Raw genomic sequence first — 19,660 nt, forward strand, 5'->3', positions numbered from 1 at the left:
TTGAATACTGTGTGGAGTAATGAGAGGGCGAATTCAAGCCAACATCCCAGCCACTGGTGTCGCCCCAATCTACTCAGGTACACAGTGTGCCCAGGTGGGCCTGGCAGTGGCGTTATTGCCTCTGCGACCTGATAGCACCATGACAGATGCCAGGTCCAACAGGAGCTGGCAGCTTGCCACGGGGAATACAAACACACCCTCATGCAATTGCAACAGGCTGTTTCAGGCTGTAAAAATTGCTTGTAAAAATATTGTGCAGAGTTTTTTTCGTGCACTCTCAAAACCTAAAAAAGAAACTTAAACAAAGTGAATTTAGTTTTTCGCCCCTTCGCGCTCACTTTGAGACAAACACACACGCATAGACACGCACGCACTCACTCACGCACGCAAAGGACAACATGTTGGGTTTCTGAAGGCCTTTGTTTGATTCCACATGTCTGAAGTTTTCCCTCCATGTCTCTCAGAGCTGTCAGCGCTTCTGCACAGGGAGCTGAGTGACAGATACACAACAGGGGCATAATAACAAAGTCAGGAGTTTCTTAAACTCCTCAGTAAAACTACTATTAGGTTTGGGGAATATGTGCAATGACACACAGTGACATTGCCTTTAAGGTGCTCTGAAGTGTCAAAACCAGCCAGGGAAGCGAGGGAGCTTCAGAATGAGCGACTGCAGTAGCGATCGAATACGTGGATGACCTTGGTGCAGAGGCGCAAGGACACGTGCAAAGTAACAAACCCTCGTCCTGTTTAGAATGCCACAGTGCAGCGCTTTCTTTTTTCAAATCGCACCGCAACAAATCCCACCCATGCCCATAAGTTGTCACAAGACACTCGTACATCAGGTTTTATGCGCCACTTTGCGTCATCTGTCATCGTGTTAATGCGGCCATAAAGGTGCAGTGCTATTCGTGCAATTAGATTTACTGTCTCCTCTTAAAAACATTTCACTCGGTGACGTGCAGCTGTGAGTCGCGTGGTGCAGAAGTTTTGCAGACTCGATCTGGGGTCGTGCAATAAACTTACCTGTTTTTCCACAGCAGCCGAAACGGCCCAGGCATTCTTTATGGGCACCTAGACCACACTTGGAGCACCAGTAGCCCTGGTAAAAGACGCCCCTGCAGACACAGGAAAGTTCATCATAAGAATACATGGCAGTCACAAACAGGGGCAGTAATGCCTGTGGAGGAACAAAATAATCGGAGCTGCGTGTTTGCAGGCGGTCAAAGGATTCAGTGTCATGTGGAAAAGTTCGCTGCCTTTTTTTCTGTCAGTTTGTATAGTTTGCAAAGCAACCTGTGCAAATAATTTATACTGACTGACGCTGCAGCACTGCCTTTCCATTTCATTTAGGGGTGCTGCGAAGTTTGACATTTATGGCAGCTTGATAGTGTAACCCTGAGGACTGTGGCGATCACCTTACTTCCATTTGCACCGACATGACTTGTGACATTTGGGGTGTTGAGTGAAATGCCTCATAAACAATTGGGGGGGAGTTGCCAGTTTAGTTGAAGGGCAGATTGTTTCAAATTTGTTACAATTACTAACTTCTTCCTCACCTATTTTAAGCGTCCATGGATTGAGGATGCCAATTGCTCAGCAGATGGCTAAGCCACCAGAGGGACATCGAGATATACAGATAAAACAGTCGCTGATCTTATGTGTGTGGTCACATGGTTGATCTGACACGAAGCATTAACAGTAGACAAGGCCTTGAATGTAAATGTTGCTACAAAGAAGCTACTAAGCTCTATGATACTTCAGCATTCAACCAACCATGATCACGGTCTCCTCGTGACCATTTTAGATGTAAAGTATCATTTTATCTTTTTACAAGTTCCTAAAACACGGTGTAGAATTTTCATGGCCACCCTGACCTTTGACCTTTAATCATTAAAATCAAGTGTGCTTATCCTTAAGCTTGAGTCCAAGCTAACGTTTTTCACTGTGTTTCTGCTGCACACTGTTTATGGGAATAGGATGGAAGGACAACTCTAAAAAACATAACGAGATGAAAGCAAAGACTTATTTTCTTATTTGGAGAGCGAAGCAGGAAAGCGAATGTAACCTCTTAAGCCCTCCTTCTACCTGAAGAAACATCAGCGACAAGCGTAAGACAAAAATAAACAACCTTGAGCTCTGCGAGTAACATTTAAATTAAATTCTGAAATACAATAAGCCTTCTTATCCTCATCACTGGACCAAAGAGAAATTTAAAAGCAACTTTGTATTTGGAGAGCAAATAAGAGCAACTCAGCAAACACCAACATTATTTCAACTCTTTTAACACCAAACCCACTTGAATCAAACTAGTGTTTGGTGGCCTTTTCACTAAAGGTGACAGCCTTTGACAAATGGTGGCAGCTACAATAATAACAGGTACACCATGGTCCCAGTCCAGGGACATCTGAGATGTAAAGCATTAAAACACGAGGAGATCACGCTTTGTCTGTCGCAGAAAGAAGCCAGAGTGTTACAATAGCTCCCCTGCTCTCACGTTAATCTACAGATAAAATTGATGCAAGGTTAAATTCACAATCATCTAAACATTAGGCAGCAGAAGAGAAATGCTGTCGATCCAAAAATGGACTTTCTTACATCAAAATTTTGTTTCGGCCCTGAGAATTTCTGCCAAAGTAATCTCTGTATCTTCCACAGGCAGACACAGAATGCAAATGAGCATGTGCAGAATAAGTGTAATCACTCTGGCTTCTTTCTGCTTTGAGGAATTTGGTGTGTTACAATTACCCACACTCTCCCCTACACAAGGTAAAGTAGATCCCAGTCTTGTTTAAGAAATACTTTAAAGTTTTAGAAAATAATCTTACAGTCACAGGATAAATGTGACTTCTCAGTGACTCCATTCAAATGCATACACACAGCTAGAGATAAATGAAGAGCTCTGGAACAATAGCCGTAACACAATACTCTAAAGGAAGAATAACTATTAGAGGAAAAACTTGAGGTATGATAAAAGATGCAGTCCAGCGTCCTAAAAAAGAAAAGATACACTTCAGACATTTTTATTATTCTGTTGGTGAATCTGCTGCATGGCTCTGTATATTCACAGTGCAATAATCTTGTCCCCGTTCCCCATCCATTGCCTTGAAGAAGTGCTGAAGTGTGACAGACATTTTTCTTCACCGTCTGTGGAAGGTGAGACCACTCAGTCGTTCCCACTGTGAGAGAGACCATGAGCCGCGGTCCTTTGGGTGCCGATACCATTCAGTGAATTCAAAAGGAACTTTGTGTAGCCAAGGCACATGTGCAGAGAAGAAGAGGGGCAAAGGCAAAGTGACGAATAGATTGTTAGGGTACACTGGAGAGGAACAGGAAGAGCCGAGGTCTTTCAAAGGAATCCTGACAGTTGTCTGAAGGGAAAGGGTCCACAGCGCCTCAGTCTTTATGTCTGCCAATAGCCTCAAAGCAGATTTTGTTCTGCTTGTACAGTGTGTGTGTGTGTGTGTGTGTGTGTGTGTGTGTGTGTGTGTGTGTGTGTGTGTGTGTGTGTGTGTGTGTGTGTGTGTGTGTGGGATAGCAATCTCTTACCTAAGCAGCATGTGGCAAGAATTGCAGGAGGTGATTCTTTCAAAGGTGTGCATACGAAATTCATGGTGGTTGTTGGTCGCATTCTCTGGCCGAATGTTGGATCTAAAAGAGATACAATGCACGATAAATACTAGATTCACAGACATCTCAATTTACTCCGTATAAACCAGGCACATCGGGCACTAATGTAATGCTAAACTGCAGCTTTTGACACCACTGATCATTCTGTTCTTACTAACAGATTACAGAAATGAGATGGCATCACTGGTTTTCATCATACATTGCACTTACTTAGAATTCATATTAACAACCTCATCTGCACCCCTTCATACGTGGAGTCCCCCAGGGCTCAATCCTAAACCCATTCTGTTTTCTTTATAAATGTTACCCTGGGTCAGGACGAACATGTATAAAGGCTGATAGTGTCCAATTATGTGGGTTTTTTCTATCTTGGTATGTTTTTACTGTATTGGCAGTGTGTTTGGGATCATTGCTATGCTGAAAAACTGAGCCACTGCCAATCAGAGGCTCTCCAGATGTCATTGTATTGTATTGGTGGATCAAAATCTGAAAATACTGAGTTCAAAATTCTATCAATTTTGAAAGACCTCCAGCGCCACTGCCTGAATACAGCCTCAACCCATGACAGAGCGTCCACCAGATTGCTACAGATTGTTCTAGATACTAACTATTGTACCTCACTACTGACCTCCTCCATACATTCAATAGTTTGAACCAAAAGTTTCAAATTAAGATCTTTTGCAAAAGATTTTCAGTCATGTTCTTATCAAATTTGGCATAGCGCAGCCTACTTCAGTTTTTTTCCACATTTCTAAACATTATTTATCTGTTTCTTTAGATACTGTTTGCTACTGAAGTGGAAGACCTCTATCTCTAATTTTTTGTTCTCCACTTGTCTAATTTCCTCAACTTTTTTGAGGGTAGACTGCACACCATGCAGAGATGCAAGTCTTTGGCTAATAGCTCTTTGGGAATTAGCTTGTTGTTACAAAATTACCGTTTTATTCCTGTCAAACTGTGTAATCTTTGGCATTTTTCATAGATTCAACAAAAAAATGGGAACAAGTTACGTGTAGGAGGCTAGTTACAAAGTGCTAAAGATACCATTAAAATTGATTATTTGCTGAGGTGTCTGGAATCACAATTTAAAAAAATAATAATAAAGAAGTGCGACTCCATGGAATTAAAAAAAGAGGGGTAGCTCAAGACTTTTGCACAGTACTGCACAACAAACTTTTGTTTAACTCTAAGCCTACAAGTTATGGATGTACCTGATTAGCAAAAATCAAACTAGAATATACAATGACCACTCTTCAGTCAATTAGTGAATGAAAATTAATTCTTGCTTGCTCCCCTATTTGTTACACTTTCCAATCAGCTGCGCTCTTTGATGAAAATGTCAATTTCAAAGAACAAAAAAGTACATTTTTTCCCCCCACTTATAATTGCAGCCAACAAACTCCTCCATGGCTACAGCAACATTTCCCTGACACGCTTCTTTGAAGTGGGAAGGAGAGAATTGCAAGCACACAGCCAAGGTCTACTAGGAGTGAACACGGGAGGTGTACTCGGCCCCTTGGGACATGGTTGCATGGGTGGGAGTACGGAGGAAAGCAAAAAGGAAACAAGAAAAGAAAGACATGTCTCAGCTTTGTCCATATATTTATCTTCCAGAGGTCATCTCTTTGTTTTCGGCATAAGTGTTTACATAAGAATTTAGGTTTTTATGTACAAGTGCTTAATCTCAGACTAAGGTAATGGGCTACAACATGCTCAGTGGAAAACAGGACAAACAGGGCTGAGACCGAATAAAATAGCAGAAAGGGGAATTTCAGTGCTGTCTTCTCTTCTGTACCCGGGTCAACCAAGACATCAGCTTTGAGGTCAACACTGTCACTGGCTAGAAATTGTGTACCAGAAGGAGGTCTGCTTGAAAAATACAGAATTTAAAATAGATGAAATTTGTAACTGTGTCATTGTAAAAACATTTGCACAGCTTCATTTTTTCTTCGATTCGAAGCTTGTAAAGCTATCCAGTGCAACATTGTGCAGCGTAAACCTGACTTGAAATTGAGCCTCGATTTTAAAGACTTATAAACTCACAGTGTGACTTCATTTGAATTTATCTTCAAGGATAGAGCCCTTACTGTGTGCTGTTCAAGCAAAGGTTTATGTTGAATTTTCATTTCCCTGCTTCGGTACATACACGGTGTGACCACCTCTCGTGGCTGCTAAATCTTAGTCAAGCAGTAAATTCTGGGTGGTTTGGACACAAAGGCAGCGAGTAAGAAAACAACTGTTCACAGATCATCTATTAAGCATCGCCGTGGGAGCGCGTCGCTGTTTGGCAACGCCTCTCAAGTCTCATAGCTCGTTAGCTGAGCCCCAAATATTAATCAACCAAAGCTCCAGTTTTCTCAGTTTCACATCACTTCATGTTTTTGATCCTCACTTCCTGATACCTTCTTGAAGATGTTATTTCACAGATTTTGTCCTATTGTTGTCTGTTTTTTTTTATTTTTTATGTTTTAATTGAGGCAGAGCCTGCAGGAGAAGCAGACTGTTGTCAACTCACTACAGTGAGAAGTGTAACAACAAACTAATACAATAACAGCTGCCCTATGCCATCGATCTATAGGAAAATGTAGTAATCCACAGATTTAATGACACTAATGTTTATTTAATGATAATAAAACTGATACTGCTTCTGTATGAAGGGCCAAGAGTGCCAAAATGAAGTAAATTTAAAAAAAAAATCAAAAAAAATTAAAATCTGTCAATAATTAATTAGAGATAAATACATATATTATTATTTAAATGTCTTGATGCATGCTCAGTCATCCAGGTAAGTAATTCCCAAAAGGTGATTTACACCTACAGACCAGTGGACACTCTTTCAGTGATAAGGATGTACACATCCTGGACAGGGAGGAACACTGGCTTGAGCACGGAGTCAACGAGGCTATTTATGTGAAAAGGGAAAGACCACCTCTGAATCGAGGAGGGGGCCTAAGGGTACGTCTTTCACCATCTTACAATGCTGTGACTGACATGGTACTCATGGCCATTGATCAGTGGTCTTTGATCAATGGCCATGACGTGTTTGAGGGGAGTTATTATTTCACGTCACTATGAGCATTTAGTAACACATGAAAGGAAATCCTGTTCGTGTATTACTCACCAGAGCATGTCGCATAAAAAGAGATAAAAGAGGCAAAACCATGCGCCATAGTCAGGAGTTAACATGGGCAGGATTTTTTCTTTGTTTGTTTTATTGGCACAACAACAGGACTGAGGTGTCCATAAGTTGTTGGCATCTGTCCTACAGAGGAAAATGTCTGTACTTTTGTCATCTCTGCTACTATTAATTACTATATTAATTAATTAATTAATTAATTACATATTTAATTATATTTAATTATGTATTTAGTTAATTCATTTTGGCACTCGTGGCCCTCCACACTTCTGAGGGGGTGTTGGTCTTTTACACTTTAAAGCCACTTTCAGCTGCTCACTTATTCACAAGGGGTCACCACAGCAGGTAGCGCCGCATGTCTGATTTGGCAGATAAATACTCACATAAAGTCAGCACCACTAACACTGATCAAATACTTCGTATATTTATGTAATATATTTACACATGTTTACTCAGCTGGAGGAAAACCAGTTAGTGTGTGAAAACATCTGTATAATCTCCTCTGTGGCTCTGTAGATGTCATATTCATTTCATCAGTGTTGGTGCCCAAAACTTCACTAAATATAACACTGTCCTGCACTGTAATACTTCCCTGTCTAAGCCTCTGCCCTCAGTGTTTTTCTTTCTCCGTTTTGAAAGAGGGATTCTGGTGCACCTCTTGGTCTCGACAAATAAAATTACAATAATCCTGATTAACAGAATCACAGCTTTATTTCATGTTTGAGCCCCGTGCTGTTACACTGTGCATTATCGCATCATTGTGCAGGACTATCACTCATGCTTGGTCAGGACCTGCAGGTTTCACATTGTAAGGCACTGGGTAGGCCCTTTTAGCATCGTTTGTCAGCGTGCAGTGACTCCAACAGAGTTCAACTGGAGTCCCAAATGCAACAAAAAAGGAAAAGTCAGATAAAACAGTAAAGGTCAAGTGATACCAAGAAGATTTCTGCAGGATTTTTCTATTTTATTCTTTCACACAATGAAAATCGGCCCTAAAAAGGCACATCACTGTGCAGGGGTTCTGCTTGTGTTTAAGTATGCTGAGACGGGGTTCTTGGCCAAGAGTCAGTGTGTGAAGTTGTCACTGTAGATTGTCATCATACTTATGTGACAGACACGTCATAATATATAACAATAACTACCTGTCTTCACCAGCTCCTCTCCTATATGCAGGCTCCCATCTACCTAACAGCAGTGGCACCGCCTAATTTTGCTGTTCTGACGATCAAAACAATCACAACAACCTCAGTGATTTAAAAAAAAGTTTTTATAACAGATTGGAATAATAATTGGAATAATTACAGATTTCAACTTTTACTCCATCTCAGCAGAGGTGGGAAGTAACAAAGTACAAATACTTCATTATTGTACTTCAGGAGAATGATCAGGTGTCTGTACTTTTACTTTCACTCCCTACATTTTGAAGCAAATAACTGTACTTCTACTCCTTACATTTTCAAAACGGGCTCGTTACTTTTGCTTTGACATTGAGGGGAGTCATTATTAAATGGATTTGAGCCTAAACAGTAACACATGACAGGCAATCCTGTTTGTGTATGAATCACCAGATTTACTCATTTTCCTGTTTACAGATAAAGACATGCAAGTACACAACAGAAAATAGAGCTATTTTTGACTTTCTTTCCTTTTCTCTGTTCATTTTCTACTTAACTGATTCAAGCCGAGTACATTTATTAGAATTGAAATGTATCTACTAATATTATTTATTATTACATCAATATACCACAAGGTTCAGTTAGCCTTGCACAAACACATCAGGTATAAATGTCCTCGAAAGAGCTACTTTTTACTTTCTTACTTTGATTGCAGAGAAAATACTCAAAGTTTTCACTTTTACTTGAGTAAAGAAGTTGAATCAGTACTTCAAATTTTAGTGGAGTATTTTCCAATAGTAGCATCTGTACTTCTACTTAAGTACAGAGCTATCTGTACTTTCGGCACCTCTGCATCTGATATTCTTGTGTCGGCCCCGAATCACATCTTCTACTAACAATCTTGGTATTATTGTTTAACAGCATTTGAATTTTAAACATAACATCTCTGAATCCATCCAGTCCTGTATCTTACATCTGAGAAGCTGCAAAAAATCTGAATCAGCCAATTGGAGATTTTATTACACCCACTTTAAAGTCTGAATCACGAAATACTGTAAATGTCATAAAATTCTTTGTTTTTTAAATGTCAACTGTTTATTTAACCTTCTGACAAACTAAAAAAATTAAATTAAATTAAATATTAATTTGCACATGTGGGTTTTAATTGTAAGTTTTAATAATTTTTGCTATATCTGACACTTTGTGCAATTTATTATTTTAAATGTATTGTTCATTTTTTACACTAATGATGCAGAGGTCTACATACAGATTACTGTAACTCGTGTTTCACGTGGGCTTCACAGTCCTCCCTAACCATCTTCACTTAGACTGAAGTATACAGCAGCTAGTGTCCTTGTGTGGCTGCATTTCAATGATTATAATGAAATATGAAAGTAACTGTGTGTACTGTGTGATGGGATAAGACTCCATATGAAAATAAAGTCTGCTTCTTCATGTAATAATGTAATACTGCCCTTCCTAGTATATTATCTAATTGTGAGTCAGAGAATACAGCTGGTTGCGTCTTCTTTCTTGGCTCTACAAGTGAAGCACTAGTTTGACTTTCTTGGAACCAGTTTGTCACTTTGGGTAAATATGAATGCATTTCAGGGTGAAGGGTGGTTGATGCGGTTGACACCTGATGTTTTAATGAAACGCATCCAAGTTAAGCTTTCTGAGTATAAAGTTTCGTGTTAGCGCACACTATCGTCTGTTCATCTTTGTGTCACGGTGTCAAGTTCCTCATAAATGGAGATGGAGACAAAGTTCCTCATAAATCAAGTGGCCTAACTTGAATAACAGGACTAAAAGCGCTCGGCATTTTGATGTCCTGACATTGTTGTGACGCAGCTGCTCACTCACATGGCCATGCCGAACTGTTCCAACCACTTCTTTTTCAGGTCTTTGGTCTTGAAAAAGAACTCAAAGCCGCTCTGGCCCTGGTTATGAGTGAGGTAGAATCCGTAGGACCACTGCAACAGAGAAAAAGAAAAACACTTGACTCACAAGGTGCAACAATGCCAAATAAAAAAACGGAGGGTTTCGGAGAAAGACGAACAGAGCGGGAGAGAGCCGAATGAGACAGGATGCAGGGAGACAGATGGAGACAAAGAGATGCAAAATGAAAGAGGGATGCCTCAGGGAGAGCAAACACAAAGGCTGAAGGGTTGGAGGGCAGAAGAAATGACAGAAAGAGACAAAACATCGAGGCAGAGCGTGAAGGAGAAAATGAGTGCGAGGTGGCTGTGCCATATAACTGCTAGGCATCAGACTGCATGCACAGACCCAAGTAGTGAACAGGCCTGTAATCTGTTACCATTATCCACTTCAAAGGCTAAATATTAGTCCATTAGCCTCTGTGTCAACACAGGCATCTGGGGTTTTTTTAGACAACATTACAAGACAGATGCTCGAGAGATGCACTTTTTATGACTCGCAGTTGTGGTTTTGAACTTGTAGCACTCAGTTCTGAAAGCTAAAAACAAGCCAAACTCACAGCGCTGTCAGCGAAGCACAGCGGCTCATCTTCTCTATTGAATGAAAAGAGAAAAGGAAAGCAGCGCTCTACAGAAGCATTCCCAGTGGACACCAACACTTGCACTCAGCAAAGATATCATCTAGCTACCAATTTGTAAAGAGTTGCAGGAGGTGCTTGTCTGTCTTTCTGTCAGTTCCTATGCTTTTGCTTGGCATTCAAAAGGATTACACACCAAGGCTTATAATGTCAAATATTTCTTTGTGGATCTTGCCAAAATATCAATTATTTTGACCCATGCTTATATCTTTGTCATGTGAATCAATGTCGAGAGTGAACTGTGGTATTTCAGAAAGATTATAAAATGCTAGAGACTAACTGGTGGTGGAGTTCAGACCCATGAGTACTCAAAAGTCATTGCTACATTAATACATGAGTAGATCTACTCGATACTCATGAAACATATTCAAAATTCACTCTTTATTTTTTCCCCCGTACTCCCGGAAACACTCCATTAAAGACAGAAACACCTATGATAATTAGCAAAGTGCCAGCTACAACACACTGACTTATAATTAAACATGTAATAGGCAATTTTTTTGCGAAAAGCAATATACTGTATTATTTGACAGTGTTTTGGGCATTTTTATGTGACAAAAAGATGTAACACTGTGATATTAATGATATAGCCACTCACATGTTTATACAACGAGACAAGCCCAAACATGTCTGAGAGTGAGAGCTGCATCCCAGCCTCACAACAATTTAGCATCTAGAAAGGGAGCAACTACAAAAACCTTCTGTATTATCAAAAATTGCAGTATTGCAAATTTCATTAAAAAACATCTTGATACAACATTGAGGGAATATTGTCCAACAGTAATGTTGACAGTAAAGCAGTAATCTTTCCTTACAACTAGCTGTTTACACACTCAGAAGATGCTAAGCGTCATTAGCAGTAGCATTAGCATTTACCTTTTTGAGATATAATCCAGCCTAATTTGAACTCTGTACTAGTCTGGTATTAATGTAGCACTTTTTGATTTTAGCTGAGCACTCAAGAAATTGTGGCTACAAATCCAATCACAGAGCCTTTTTATGTGCTCTGTCTAAGATTCACACGTGTTGGATCTACTGGAAGCGATGCAGTTAGTCGTAGCCAGGGATCAAATAACCGACCCTTTAGTTCCGTGCTGCCTCCTGAACCCCAGCTCCCCCTCCTGATCATCTTTTGTCCTTCCCACCCCCAACAGGTCACTCCCTGATCCTGGTTTAGCTTGAGGTTTCTTCCTGTTAAAAGGGAGTTTTTCCTTTCCACTGTCGCCCAGCACTTGCTCACATGGGGTGGTCAAGTTGTTGGGGTTTTCTCTGTATTATCGATGGTCTTTACCTTACAATATAAAGCACCTTGAGGCGACAGTTGTTGTGAATGTTTGTGACGCCCTGCATGTAATTATTTGAGCTTTGATTATTTGCTACAAAACCGTAGGCTATAGCATTGAGAAGTTGGCTTTCACACAATGACGGTAATTTGGCAAAAGTTTTCTTATTGTTGTTTGCATTTGGCTTATGAGTTAAAGGAGTTTAAGACTCTTTTACCTCCAGATGACTTGCACATAAATGCCGCTGGTTTGATGGAGGTTCTTATTGCCACTTCCCTCAGACACCACTGTCACCTCCATCATCTCAAACATAAATATGTAATCAAACAAACTGCTTTATATCCATCAAGTCAGAGGTGAATGACGCAGAGTTGGCTGTAAGTTTCATAAAATATAACCATATAAACCCATATGGGTCTAAGCTTCCTAATGTCTGCTATTTACAGCATCATTATTACCCAAATCACTGTTTCTTGGAACGCCTTAGATATCATTCCTCATTATGATTGGCAATATTTCCCCCACTTGGCATTTAGTATTCACCGTGTGTTTGTGTGTAGTCAGGCCCAAAGCGAGGTTTAATGATAACACCATCTGGGAGGAGGCAGACTGTTGTAGTCCGACACTGTGTCAGTGTGATCCTTGCAAATGAACAAGACAATGTAAAACATGTGCTGGAATAAGCGTGCACCAAATTATTTAAGAAAGATTCTTTGCAGCTGATTATTTCATTGTTAATGTCGCGAGCTGGAAAGATTTTTTGCACAGAACCTATTTAAGGAGCACATTCAGGGACTCGCGGCACAGACGGCAGCACCGGGGCGGAGAGGTTGCTGTTACAGGTGGTTAGAAAATAGCTGTGAAGAAGCAAGTTGAGTCAATTTCGTGAACTCGCATTTAACTGATAAATTGTTATGGCGCCTCATTATGCAGAACTAGCGCTGTTAATTGGTTTGTCAGGAGTCCAACGCGGTTTCGGAGCTTTGCTGACTCAGTCGTAAAGAGGCGATAATGGGCTCAACAGTGCAAGACTTGCCTCCATTATAGCTGACTGGTTGTTATATCAGATTGTTGTTTTGTTCTGTTTTGTTTTACAGCACAATAATAAGCAAGTTTTGTTATTATTTTATTACTTTTTCACATCGTCTATTACAGCAGCAGAAAAGCCACAATGTAGAATGAAGTCGAGCTAGGACAGACTCGATGGCACGGAGCCCTGGGTGAAATTAAATGTCATCTAAAGCTCTTTTTAGCTGTTATAAAATCACTGTAACTCACAGCTTAAAGTGGGTTATTGCTTTCTGAAAGATGATAACACGCCATAAAATTAAAAGCTAAATGTTCAGGGCATATTTTCTTATTCAGTTAATGAAGCGGATCAGTGCGGCTTCAACGGGACTTAGTCACAATCATACTTCTCTGTCAGCTGTGATGTGTCAGGTCAAAGAAGTTGACTGACATTTTCTTCCACAAGTCAGTCTCCAGCCTAATCAACCAGTTTTTAAAGCGCTTAACACGCTTGTTTTTGTGCAGCTGTGAGGAATAAACCCTGTGCGGCTGGTAGAGACATAAAATGCCAGCGTTGGTTCATTTTTGACAGCTTGATTGAATTATGTTTCCGCGTGTCTGTGGTACAACATCACCACTGTGGCCTTGCCAAAAGTGGAATAGAGTTACTTCTTTTGGAACCAAAGAAAGATAAAACAAAAAGAAAAAAAGGACTGAGAAATGCCAATATCTTTCCTGAAAGTAGAAAAGCATGTTCCTTGGCAGGTACATGCTAGCTGAATTCACCTGAGAGACTTATTCATGAGCAGTGTGGGGGGGTCCTCGCCTGGCCATGTTCTACAACATTATAAAATTCCTCATGTCTTTACATAATAAAATCTGAACACATCTTCTCAATATTGATGCACCATTGTGTTTACTGTATTACTCCTGAGTGATTGGTATATGTGATGTGATGCACAGTTCTTCTATGTATTTGTTCACTTTCCCAGTTCCCTGACCTGATATTGAACTGCTTCTCAAATACCATTAAACACTGCTGGAGGTCATTCAACAGCCAGCTCTTTCTTACACTGAACGCCTGTCAAACATAAGTACACCTAACATCTAATAGTATTAATTAACATTATGTAGTATAGAGTCATGCGTACAAAGATTCTCAGTTACCTGTGTTTTATTGAGACATGACAAATCCGAATGTCTGCAACAAAACAGCCCGGTGTTATTTTGGCTCTGCAAAAACCTCATTTAAAATCACGTTTACCTCTTGTCCCTATTTATAACCACATACTTTTATTATTATTGTTCAAAGATTTTAGAAAAGTATGGCTGATGCCCAAGAAGGGCCTGGGTTTGAATCCACTGGCTGGAGCCTTTCTGTGTGAAGTTTGCACGTTCGCTCTGTGCCTTCATCCAACACTATTCATTCAATTTAGTTTAGCAGTTGCCTCAAGACACTTTATTTTGTAAGGTAAAGAACCTACAATAATCAGATGACCCCCTGTGAGCAGGTACTTGGTGACAGTGGGAAGGAAAAACACCCTTTTAACAGGAAACAGTGCAAGGTTGTGCATGTGAGCATGCAGCTGCCTCGCTCTCTGCGTTAGCCCTGTGACAGAGTGGTGACCTGTCCAGTGTGCACCCTGCCTCTTGCCCTGTGACAGCTAGACTAGGATCCCACATCAGCTCTTTATGGGCCCTTCAGCTTTCCACTCTGTGAAAGCTTTTCTTATTCAGATTTCTTGAAATCATTAGAGCCACACTGCTTTACGAGCTGTAATTTCTGCACTTTGTGACTGTGTTGCGCCTGCAGCAGATGCCCATATAGATCCAGGTTCAGCTCATTGCTAGTGATTTACCAATTCAATATTTGGATCAGATACTGGTTCAGTCCAGACTCACAAAGCTTGATACAGTCTCTGACACAAGGGGGCCGATCTATTCGTCAGTTCTGTATTCTGTGTTTGCTAAGCAGCAATGCACCATGTGTTAGTGGGAGAGCTCACATAGCGAGGTAACATTAAGGGGTTTGTGGTTTGGAGGCATTTTCACACCTACGATACCAATGGTTCTCCTTCATATGTTTGCGGTAGTTTTTCATTTAAGCGCACGCTGTGGTCAAGCAAGTTGACAAGATTTGAAAGCTCTAATGATTTCCCTATTGGCCTCTCTCTCTCTTGTTTTGTTTGGTGTAACACATGGGAAGCTTTTATTACACCTGCAGTAACATAACGTTTGTCATCAACTCGATTAATATCGATTCACTACACCTGTCTGCTGTCAGCTACACGTGACATGCCAGTGTGTGTGTGAACACACTCACACCAACAGCAAAGCTAAAGTAAGAAGCTAAAGCTAAAGCACGATTGTTTACTATTTAATAATGATACAAATTCAGTAAATGCATCTTAGACATATTTATTGGCTGTTCGTGTCTGTGTGTGCACAGACCTTTCGGTTCTCTTTGTCCGACGTGGGATTGTTGGTGACTTTGAAGAGGTGCAAGTCGATCACTTCTTTCATCTCGTAGTTGTCTCCTCGCCGCTTACAAACAATGACCGCAGCGTCAAACAGGAAGATGTGCCTGCAATCCAAAAATGTTCCAGTAAATTCAAGCACATCTTACTTAATAGTTCATGTTATTCACACCGAGGAGTTATGTCAAATTCAGTATTTAAGGCAAAAAGTGATTTTTATGATTCTAACAAGCTTGAAGGTCAATATTTGGTATGACCACCTTTATTCTTCAACACAGACTGAACTCTCTTTGATGATCTTCTACCTAATCACATGAGCCAAGGTGTGAAAACAGGTGAATTAGAACTGAAGAAGCTTCTCGGATGAGAGGTGAAACGTCTTCAAGCAACTTAAAGAAGTCCAGACGCTTTTCTTTCCAAGCTCCTTAGACTACGATGACCTGGATGACTGAGAACCTTCACAGACATATGTGTATTCTGGCATATCTCAGCCTCTTCTCCCTGTTTCTCCTCCTTAAGAATGGCTTCTTGACAGCCACCCTTTCACTGAGACCATTTCTGATGAGACAAAGGACCGGATATATCCTTCAGGTCTGGTGTCAGGCCTTTACTTTCTAGATTTTTGCAAGATTTTCAGATACGGTTCATGTGCTGTAGGTAGTAGTTTGTGCAGGTACCACTCTATTTTTAAAGACATGCTGCACATCATGCTGAGGTATGCCACCTTTTTAGCTAACAACTCTTTGGGAGTCAGTTTGTTGCCACTGAAATACTATTTCATGTCTGTCAGACCGACTCAACTGATTCACAGTATCAACTAAAGAAATCAGAAAAAAATCCATGTTTTTAAAACTGGTTCTTTGCTAGGGTGTCTGCTTTGTGTTGACACAACGCTGGTTCATCTCTTGGGTGAAGTGCCCTTTTTATGCTTGAATTGTTCGCAGGTCAGTGTTAAGTGGTTTAACAAATAAAGCAAAAAAACATTCCTGTGAAAATGTTCAGGTACAAGGACTGGACTGAGTGACAAGGCCTGGAGAACTATTACTCAAGACAAAAGAAAGTCTGGCTCCTTGGAAGCAAAATATAAAGAAATGAGGGGTGACACGAGACTTTTGTAAAGTAGTGCATTTGGAAGCAGCCGGCTTCTGCAGTTCCTGTAATGGCTTTGCAGAAACTCTCAGGCTGGCTGTTATTTTAACAGGCAAATTTAAGTTTCAAGGCGTAGCTAACAATACAAAATCTCTCTAATGGAAAAAGACGCCCAGCCCAGTTTCATCTATATGACTGGTTCAATGTTATTGTTAAGCTCCTAAAGAACAACAGCATAAGCTAAATGCTCATAGCATGTGCTTTGTATTAACTGAGTAATAATACTTCACTGGCTTCAGTTTGCACAAATCTCACAGGTTTAGTCTGAAACAACAAGCGTAACACCTGATTCCATTTCGACTGCAGTCATCCAGCCATTCGCGGCATCTCACCTGTCCTGCTTGGCTCGTTTGTCCACCGAGGCCACCCGTACTTCCCCGTCAACTTTGGGTCTCCCGTAGTTACTCAGACGCTGATTCTGCAGGCGAGAAAAATGAAGGTTATCTGGAGGAAAGACATTCTGAAAAGCTGTCAGTCATTATCTCAAAGAAAGCTGTACCCTACCAGATTTTCAATGGATTTCTGGTACTGATCTATTTCTCGCAATGTCTCGTTGTCCCTCTTGACTTCGTTAACATACTGCGCCAAATCCTACACACACACACACACACGCACACACACACACACACACACACACACACACACGCACACACACACATGCACACACACACATGCACACACACACATGCACACACACACACACACACACACACACACACACACAAAGGAAAACAAAGAAGCATCTTTTAACTTACTTACATACGGTACAGAGTATCCAGCTGTGCCGAGGAGTTTGTTTCTTTTATGTGCAGTTTTATGTCTCTCTGTTCCAAAAAGATCTTGTGCAATGAAATAAACTTGACTTTAATTAAGCTGAGCGTTCAGCTTTACTGAACAGATTTTCAGGGTTACAAAATCAGGACTAAACACTGCATTCACTGAAGGCTTCTTTATTTATCTGCAGTTACAAAAAGTCGAGCAAGTGAAATGAAGTGGAACTTTTTATGGTAACTTTATTAGATATTATATGGTGACCCCTGAGGTACAAAACACACAAAACAAAGCTGCGTTTATTGTTTACAATGGAACCAGAGTCCCCAAAACACATGAACAAACTAGGCAATTATATTCTGAAATGTTTTTCTTCATGTTTCTAACGACCACCTTCAGCTCTCAAAACACAATTATCATGTCAGGTACCCTAAACAAACATGAACGCACTGTGTTTCTTACCAGAAGGAATTTTGAGTACAATGTGAAGTAAAATCAAAATAACATTTTCTGATATGAGCTGTTTTTTTTGTACATTTTATTAGCTCTTGATGGGTTGTTCTGTGAAACTAGTGTTGGGGGTATGTATTTCTTCATCTGCATTCAGTACTGGGCTTGAGTCTTGAGCCAATCTGCTTCCGATTGTCATTTACTTTGAAAGTGGAAACAGCAGATGAACTGAAGGACCAGATATCTGGTCCTTCAGTTCATCCATCTACTGTTCAGGCTTATACTGAAGCCTCATCGTTTCTCATCAAAAGAGCCCATGTAGCTTTGTCTGCACTTACCTTTTTAAAACTCTTATTTCTCTTTCATTTTCAGGATTAGTTTTTGTACGTTTTGGGTGAATGGCCCTGTTCTGGACCTTCAGTGCACCCAAGGATAAGAGCATATGAAAAGAAAACGTACCTTCATTGCATCTAAGGCGGTCCGTAAATTCGTCTTCTCAGTGCCATCGTGGGTGTGTTTCACAAGCTCCTGTTGGACAAAAAAAACAAACCACAAACACAAAGTAGATAAAATGTGAAAAGGAGGGAAAGGCTGTGAATCATAAAACAAGGGTTACAGAGATATACACATGCCACACGCCACGCGTGGACTGGAGGCTTTAGCTTTCCAGATACGACAGGAAAACGGCCGCTGTGGAAGTGAATCAGATACTGCGTATGTGTGCACTCATCTATTGCAGGAGTGTGTGCGCAAGTAAGTATCTGAAATTGCTTGGCGGTGCCTCGCCGCAGCGTAAACAAGACATCTAGACCTCGGCGGCAGAGGATAAGGAAGGATGCCATGCATGTCCTTCACACGGGCGCACACCCACTGTGTCCACACACACTGAGCCGCTAAGGGAGATATATGTGTCCGCTCGGCGCTGCTGAAATCCCCGGTGTCAGTCAAGCTCGACCTGGGCATTATTATCACTAGCAAGACGACAGAGGCCTATTTATCAAGGCTTGCTCCCACCTCCACGCAGCCCCCGAGATACACAGTAAGGGTGTGGTCACACTGATATCGGGGGCCCGTGCACGATGGACTCATTCAGGGAATCGTGTCGCTGCAGGTACAGCGGGAGGGGGCCCGTGATGAGCGGAGGCAGCGAAGATGAAAGAGCAAGAGATTGATGAGAAAAAAAGAGAGAAAGAAACCAGCTAAGAGAGGTACTCGGGGAGCGAGAGGAAGTGACAAGACATTAGTTGTACAGATTCTGGCTGTCACCGTGTGGGAAAGTAACTCAGCGGATGCTTTATTCGCTGCAGCTAGCTATTACCCGGCTGTTCCGAGGGGATCTCAGCCCATGTTGACACAAACAGAATCACTTTGTTCCTACAGATATATATTTTTTATTTTTGGCGCTACTTTCTTGTTGCTTTTTATACTTAGACCCCCGGAGAGCAGTCATTTTGGTTTTCTACCTTAGACCCCCGCGGAGTCATCATTTTGCGTTTCTACCTTTAAAAGCCGGAGAGCAGTCAGTCAAATGCTGGAGTCATTCATATGTATATTAGGTCGTTACCTAGGAATTCTGGAGGGAGGGGAGTGGGGGTGAGTGATTGAGGGGGTGGGGGAGTGGAGTGTTTCAGTTTGCCATCTTAGGGAGAAATCAACACATGTCCTTTGTATGTCCTTTGTTGCTGACATTTATTGATGAAAACAGTACAAAAAACCAACCATTTGTACACATATTTACAAATAATGATAAAAAGTGAGTGAGTACATTTCAACATTTTCAGCAATCACTCACAATCCTGGCACTGCCACGGTATCTGTCGTCTGCATTTACCACATGTGTACCTGTAGCAGTGAACACATCGCACAGTGGCCTGATTTTTTTTGCATCTGTGTACTTGGATTTTAGGTCGCAAGCCACCCAAAACTTGATCCCAAACTTGTCAGGTTTACTTGCAATATACTGCAGGAAACAGCACCGAGTCTTTGATGGGAAAAGCTGTTCATCAACGGTGATATGTAGACCAGGGTTGTAGCACGTGATGCAGTTGGTGACAAATGATCCCCACACA

General features: G+C 41.0%; 1 protein-coding gene across 2 annotated transcripts in view; it reads right to left on the reverse strand.

Annotated features, from left to right (window-relative positions):
* Positions 1 to 19,660, reverse strand: part of vav3 (vav guanine nucleotide exchange factor 3) — a 99,829-nt gene that overhangs the window by 26,618 nt on the left and 53,551 nt on the right. For both annotated transcript variants that reach the window (XM_080865742.1, XM_080865743.1), the window contains exons 11-17: positions 18,051 to 18,119; positions 16,875 to 16,961; positions 16,703 to 16,788; positions 15,196 to 15,328; positions 9,742 to 9,851; positions 3,547 to 3,648; positions 1,024 to 1,115 (exon numbers count right to left, since the gene is read on the reverse strand). In XM_080865742.1, the coding sequence (XP_080721868.1) occupies positions 1,024 to 1,115; positions 3,547 to 3,648; positions 9,742 to 9,851; positions 15,196 to 15,328; positions 16,703 to 16,788; positions 16,875 to 16,961; positions 18,051 to 18,119 (679 nt within the window). The remainder of the gene's footprint in view (positions 1 to 1,023; positions 1,116 to 3,546; positions 3,649 to 9,741; positions 9,852 to 15,195; positions 15,329 to 16,702; positions 16,789 to 16,874; positions 16,962 to 18,050; positions 18,120 to 19,660) is intronic.

Source organism: Rhamphochromis sp. 'chilingali', assembly GCF_963969265.1.
Source record: "Rhamphochromis sp. 'chilingali' genome assembly, chromosome: 18".
Classification (NCBI taxonomy): domain Eukaryota; kingdom Metazoa; phylum Chordata; class Actinopteri; order Cichliformes; family Cichlidae; genus Rhamphochromis; species Rhamphochromis sp. 'chilingali'.